The following is a 7,323-nucleotide window of genomic DNA, read 5'->3' as shown; positions in this document are numbered from 1 at the left end:
TTTCTGGTAATACCGTAACACAGTTGTAGACAGAAGGAGGGACAAACATTTATTTTTTTACCCCCATTTAACAGTTTGGTTAACTGTTATTCAGATGTGATGTTCCAGTTTATTAATGTGCAGTATTCTGTAAACATCTCTCCTGATGCCTCAGGGCTCAGGCTCGTTTCACCGGTTGTTCAGGAAGTTTTATCTGAGCTGAAATCCACGAACACAGCAAAGGGAGAAAAATCATCTTTACTGCTTCCAAAAAAAAAAAAAAAATGGTATTCATGTTGCATTCAGGCAGTGTTCGGAACTTGCAATTCCCAGTTGATAAAAAAGACTACCAGATGGGTCTATTGCAATTACTTTTTTTTGTATGCACTGCAAAGGCCTGCTCATTTATTTATGTATTACACAGGAGAAAGCTTTGAGTTTCACTAACTTGGAGCTTTTTGGATTCTGTCCTTACCCAATAGCAGCACTCTTTTCTCAGCTTCACACCAAAGGAGTATTATCTCATTGTGCTATTTTCTGTCTCCCTGCAAACTCACATTCACCCAGTCTATATTGAGAACCTCCTAATAATGCAGCGGAGTCGTGCAAATCAATAAATCTGTGCATATGATCTGAATCAAAGAAAGGTGAAATTTGCAACTTGCTACTTCCCCTGGAAGGTGAACTGTAATATGTTGGGGCTGGGTGGGAAAAAAGTGTTTGTTCTGATACAGTTCCCAAGCAGAGTGGCACCTCATTATGCTGACTGCCAGAAGTGAGTATGGCAGTGTGGGGAAGGAGAAAACAGGCGGTGGGAGTGATAGAAAAATTTCTTCCTATGACACAGAGACTGCTGAGTAAATTATGCATGAGAAGGTGACTTTTGTGATCAACACAAGACAAGTAAACACCATCAATGAAAAGCCTGTGCTTAATATGCAGTAGGCCTATAATTTGATTTTGTGCCATAATGATTCATGCCAGCCTCAAAGGGCTGTTAAACTTTACCCTGCAAATAAAACAGCTGAGAAAAGTGGTAGCTTAAGAGGCCTAATTACCCTCCACTTCACTTCACCCATTCAAACCATCAACGTCTTGTCCTAGATTTTAAATTCAGAAAAGCAGATTTGGCCTCTCCCGTATAGCGCATGGTGTCCCACACTGCCGGGGCGTGGTCATTGGGAGGGGGTGGGGGCAGACAGCACGCTGATAACTTTTCAAACTGCAGGACAAACAGAAGAGATTTGCCAGGCAGGAAACAGGGAAGTCAGTGTGGAGGGGGAACGGCGCGGGACTGTTTCTTTCTGAGACCAGATCAAAGCATTTGTCTGACAGATTTTAAATGAGCACGCCAGTGTTTGAACTCTTGAGTAAAGTAGCTTTTTTTGGGGCTGTTAAGTCGAAGGATTTTGTGCGTATTTTAGTGCTGTGAACTAGGACACACTCGCTCAGGTGTATTGGTAGTTGTATTGATTAATCTGATTTATTGTGTCAGCGCACAAAGCCTTGTCTGCCTCATCTACAGCGCCCGCCCACTGGGCTTTCTGCGGAGCGATAGTGGGGGACTGATTACAGTCTCCGGGATTTGCCGTGGAGAAAGCCGGAGCCTGCCTGGACTGCGATTTGCTCTCCCATCAGTGAAGGGGAGGGAAATTAGCAAGGACTTATTCCAGTCTGACTCCATAGCGCCAGGACTTACAGATCCCCTGTGTACATTTAGTCTCCCGTCTTAAATCAGGTGGCCTGTCCGGATACGCGCAAGTCGCGCTGGACTTTTGTCTTTCACCGAGGAGGGTGAATCGCCTCCGCAGTCTCGGATGCGTAAACGGGGAGTGGGTTGGGTCGCCTAGGCGCCTGGCATAGCCTACGCACACGTCGTCAGCGATAAGAGCAGATAGGTGAGGGTGAAAGCGAGGGGAAGCACCACCCGAGGTTTTCTTAAGCAGGAGGACGCCGGAGAGGTGAGTCGGACACTGGCAAACCGCCGGTCTCACCGGCGGTGGATTTGACTCTCAGGACAAACCCTGGCTGTTTTTGTCGCCCGGGATTCGTAGACCTTCTTCTTTTTCCTCTTCTTCCTGATTCAGAACCAGCGGATAACCACAACAAACCCGACAACCCCAAGACATCGCCTCCTCATCTTAGGGGAATATTGGAAGTGAATCTGCGGGGCAACACACAATGGCAGCCGGTGCGCTCCTTTTTGCTTGTGCGCTGCTTGGTAAGTCATCTGAAGAGGCTGTCAGCCTGAATTTCTGCAGTGAAATTTTCCCCGTCTGTTTTTTTTTAATTTTTTTTATTAACGAGGTAAATCGGCATCTGCTGGCTCTCAGTCACGGCACACCTGTATGAGACATGTGGATTTGAACGGGTCTGTTGCGAGAGCAACTACTAGTCATCATGAGTCAGGTGAAAGTAGGCTGCATTGATAATCACTGCAATAATAACAGATGCCTGTGAACAGCTGTGTGTGTGTGTGTGTATGTGTGCGCGCGCGCGCTGAACTAGGTTAATGTGATATTTGGACTTTAGTCACAGATTAACCCTGTGTAGTCTGATCTCCTGTGTTCAAGGGCTGCTATTGTCAACCTGATATAGTCTATAATTAACCCACACACAGGCTATAAATGCACACTAGGCTATACACACTCACATCACAGATACACCTGGATCACAGATCCCCAGCACCCCAGGCTATGAAGTCATCCAGTCAGGGTGAAGACACCCAGTACCAGCTTTCTTGTACAGTAAGTCATCCCTGCAGGTGAAGCCCACTGTGCTCAGTTCTCACATATCTTTGTCACTTCAACCTTGTATTTACGAGATTTCACAGACAAATGTGAGTTCAAACATTCACACCCGATGACACTCGGTGACACATACAAAGATTCATACGGGCATGACTGTGCTGACACACACACGCACATCCTGCCTGTGAACTGTCCCAAACAAACACCAGATGGCTTTTCTGTTCCTGGATTGGGAGGCCTGTCAGTGCTGCTGGGGGACAGAGGAAGGGGAGGTAGGGGGTGATGGTGGGGGTGGTGGGGTGGAAGTCAGCCCGCTGGAGGCCCCCACTTGGCCAAGAGGATTACCAGCCTTCGCCTTGCTTCAAGTCCCCTCTCAGTGCATCAGAAGTCACTTTCACCAGGATGGGGGGCTGTGAATCAGTTTTCCCAATGAAAACGTGACATGTATTGTTCACAGTAGAGTGGGGGAGACCACACACCGTCACAATACAGCTCTTATCAACAGTGTAGGTTGGATAATGGAGGGTTTTTTTTATTTATTTTTATATTGCATAATAATCATGAATCATGTGGTTAAATGGGAGGCAGTTTGAGGTGGTGAAGAAAACATCTCGGGTGTTAGGAAAGAGTAGGTTTTGGTTTATGTGGTGTGTGTCTCTGTGGATCATTGGCACAAATCACAAAGGAACTTGTGATATTTAATCTAATGCTATTATCAGAATCATTGGTGACATAAAGCTGATAATTCTGCAATATGAGACATGTTGCATCCCTGTTTTTTAAGCAAGATTCTCCGGCTCTATCCCCTCAAATGTGAATATCATTTGGTGTAGAGTCTTTGTTGACAGTGGACTGAACATCTTTGGGGCTATGGAAACTACAATGAATTTGTATTTCCTGATAATGAAAATAATCATTAGTTGCAGCCATAAAATCATCAGCTGTGAGACACACTATCAAAGGGAAAATGTCCCTATTATGTTTCTCAAAAGCAAGAACCAGTCACATTATTTTCATTCACTAGACTAAAAAGTTTTCAGTTTAAAGTGTTACGCGACTCGAATTAAGCTGCAGTATGGCACGAATCTTAAGCTGTATTTAACACTTACTGTAACCTGTGCACATGTGCCATCTTAATATTCTCTAAAACCATCATATCACCCTACTTAAAGGCTGTCCTGTCTCAAGTTAGGATACAGTTAAGCTCCAGTAATGCAATATTGGTGCTAGTGTATTCATTTCACAGAATGTATAGCAATATATTATGTCAATTATTTATCGTTCTCCCAGAAGCATACACAGGCACAAACATCTGTGTTAAGTGAGATGTGCTTGTGTGCGTCTTTTATATCTGATCAGCTGTCAGATTTTTGTGTCAGCTGGCACATGTGTTTGCATTTGCATTTGTTTGTTAAAAAAAAAAAAAAAATCATAAAAAAGAGGTGGATGGCAGCTGTGTGAGACGGAGGTGCCACTTATACAATTTTGGCAGGCAAATCTTAGATCGGTGTTATTTATGCTGCTGAGTTTGCAACCAGGTGTGAGTGAGCGTGCGTGTGGTTATTTGTGGCATCGGGGTATATGATATAAGGCATATAAAAAGAGTTGCCTGAAGGCTGTTTATTAGCTTTACAAACAGGATGTCATCCTTCTCCCCCACAGAGAGTGAGAAAGATGTCATGCATTCGGTGTGGTGTACCGGTGTGTGCCTTTTTTTTTTTTTTGGGTTATGCTTCTTCTTGTGTAAGAGTGCGTTTTGAAACGGGGCGCCAACGTAAAGTACCCAAGACATCCCAGTTTATATAAGTAAATTGAAACTGTAATATGTGTGAGGCTGGCTGGTTTAACTGTGAAATGCCTGAGTGCTTTCCATTTACTGGGCTGACAGGAGAGCAGCCTGCACTCACCCGGCTTCTGATGAGCTGCCACTAGTCCGGTTTATCAGCTGGTCTCAGAGCAGCTTCACATTGTACAGAGGAAAATCTTATGAGCTTATGTTTGACAAGATGCACATTCTGCCACCTGCAGTTACTCATGCATCTGTCATAATGTGATGTTTTTCATATATATATATCTTGATTAGCTCTGCCAGCTCAGTAGGACAGGTGCTGTTTTCACCCTGTTGATACAATATCTGAACATGTTACGAATGAATTTGCGCAAAAGTACATGAGAGGGTTGGTTGTGGAGATAGGAAGAGAATTGTACATCTTTTGATATGCTTAAAAGTGGGGTGTGGCAGTGGGTGGGGCCTTGCAACACTACTAAACACTTAACACTGCTTGAACTTAACACTACAACACTGCCTATAATTTTCTAAACCCTGCTGTCGCATGTCAGCTTTTCATTAATATCTCTAGTGTATGAAATTATATTGGCAAAGTTTAAGCATGACATGTGGATTCATGTTTTTTTTATATTATTTCAAATCAATCTGCAGTTAAACAGCATTACCACACAACAACAATTGAACCTCATTGAAAGTGAAATTAAAAAAAAATATACACTGCAGATTTGATGGAAGACACAACTCAAGGATCCATTGAGAAATACATGAAGAGCAAGGACTACCTGGAGAGTAAGAAAGCTACATTCAAAAAGTTGAAACACACACTTTGGAAAATGGTCAGCAGTAATATAAAATATACATACGTACTTTTTAGTCAAGCAAGTAAACCTTGCATAGCCCTGATGTTCTTTAAGCATCTTATTTCGCCTTCATCCACCTCCATTCCTTTTCACTCTGCCTGTGTGGGTAGATGTTTTCTTGTTTCTTTTATCTTTTAGTGAGATTTTTGATGCTATTTTTTGATCAGCTGTTTCAACTCGGAGGAGAATGTGAAACAATAGTATGTTATCCTGGCTCATTACAGTGTTATTGATTGAAAAGAGAAAAGTTTTAAGTAGTTGTCAAACTTTGTGCTTATCAGCAGACAGAGTATAAAGCCAGCCTTGCATAATTGCCCCAATCAAACAACATAAAGGTACTTAAGAGCTCATTTCCATTTGAGGCACAACTGCTGTGCTTTTTTTTTTTCTCGAAACCTTTGCACAACGTAGGAAGGGCAGCACTTATTGCCACTTAGATTTGATTGTCCATGTGGTGCTGTGACAATTGTCACAAATGCATAGTTAGTGTCACAAATGCATAGAGTGGTTAGGATTTGAATCATCCAATTTTCCATTTCAGACAAACTCATTAAAATGTGTGCATTGCATAATGTGAAACAAGATTATGATTAATGGTGAAAGAAATTAGAAATCTGGTGTATGGAATTTACTCATCTAGATAGCTGCATAGAGCTTCACTAAATGCCGGCTGGGTTTTCGATATTATGATGTAAAGAAAAGAATTTCTCCTTGTTTAATCACATCATATTAACCAAAACATTTAACTGCATGGAGGTTGAAAAGAGGAGAAGCACATGCTTTTAAAATAAGTTAAATACACATCTCATAATTATTTCTTTTCAACCTTTAATGGTCATGGGAATGTTGAGGTCAGCTCGGAGGCATTTCAAACTTTGTTAGAATTCAAAGTTTGCACCGCCACTCCCTGATGCCCACCCCAGCCTCTCCTCTGTCCCAAATAAGAATGACAGCTGGAAGGGCCCCCGACCTGAAATGACAGGGATTTGAAGTTGTGTGTGTGGTCAAGCCATGTGTCTCCTCGCTGTGCATCTCGAGTCAGCTGTTGCCACACTGGGAATGCTTTCCATGTGTTTGTAAGCCTCAGCTGACACGAGAGAGAGCGCGCTGTCTAGACAGTGAAGCGAAATGCAGTAACTCACCGTCTAGCTGTTTAGTGTAGCTGTTCTTTGTATATGCAACGTTGGAAAAGTTTGGTGTGCGTGCGCGCGCATGTGATTGTCCCAAGTTTTGTCTCTCATTATTTTTGTCTGTTGTTGTCACCAGAAACAGAGGACCTACTTCTCTCTGTTCGGGGAAATATGGGCCTGTGCAGCTGTCTGACTGCGGTGCTGTTTGCTCCCCTTGTTATTTTCTGTGCCTGCTATATTCTGTAGTTGCACGCAGGCTTGTTTGCATGATAAGCATTAGACCCACGTCTTTGTGTATACCCATGACAAGACGCCTTTTTTTTTTGCTATTGTCTTTTTCATATCATAACATTGTTGACTCAACTGACAAAATAAAAAAAAAAAAAACAATAGAAAAGCAGAAGGAAGACTGACAGCTTGGCTATCAACCACCAACTGTGTGGTAAGATTCCAGTAAATATTCATTAAAATTGGGAGGCATAATGAAAACACAGGCCATCTGTAGGTCAGTTTTCTGCTGTTTGTGAAGACTGAGATGTCTTGTTAGTCATGGATCAATAGGACCAGGTATGAGGGCTGAACAATTGTGCTTAAATGGGTGTGTTTTTGTGCTTGTGGACAAGTTAAATGCTGGTTACTAGTGTGTACTACCTAAAGGGCAAGTAATTGCCCCGTAATACAGATATTGCAGTCAGCTACAGAAACTCACACCCAACTATCACTGCAGTTTTACTGCAGCCCCACTGTCTCCCGTTATCCGGTGCCCTCCTCGCTCGGTCCTCTCAAAGGTAAAAACTCAGTGTGAGGGAATAAAA

General features: G+C 42.8%; 1 protein-coding gene across 2 annotated transcripts in view; it reads left to right on the top strand.

Annotated features, from left to right (window-relative positions):
* Window positions 1-1,214: 1,214 nt before the first annotated feature.
* igsf3 (immunoglobulin superfamily, member 3) overlaps window positions 1,215-7,323 on the top strand; it is a 74,132-nt gene continuing 68,023 nt past the window's right edge. The window contains exons 1-2 of one of the 2 annotated variants that reach the window (XM_056388457.1): window positions 1,215-1,940; window positions 2,067-2,200. In XM_056388457.1, the coding sequence (XP_056244432.1) occupies window positions 2,161-2,200 (40 nt within the window). In that variant the 5' untranslated portion in view covers window positions 1,215-1,940; window positions 2,067-2,160. Of the gene's footprint in view, window positions 2,201-7,323 lie in introns of both variants that reach the window. The other variant, XM_056388456.1, reaches the window with a different exon arrangement.

The sequence above is a fragment of the Seriola aureovittata genome, chromosome 11 (assembly GCF_021018895.1).
Source record: "Seriola aureovittata isolate HTS-2021-v1 ecotype China chromosome 11, ASM2101889v1, whole genome shotgun sequence".
NCBI lineage: Eukaryota > Metazoa > Chordata > Actinopteri > Carangiformes > Carangidae > Seriola > Seriola aureovittata.
This window is presented reverse-complemented; position numbering and strand designations above follow the sequence as displayed.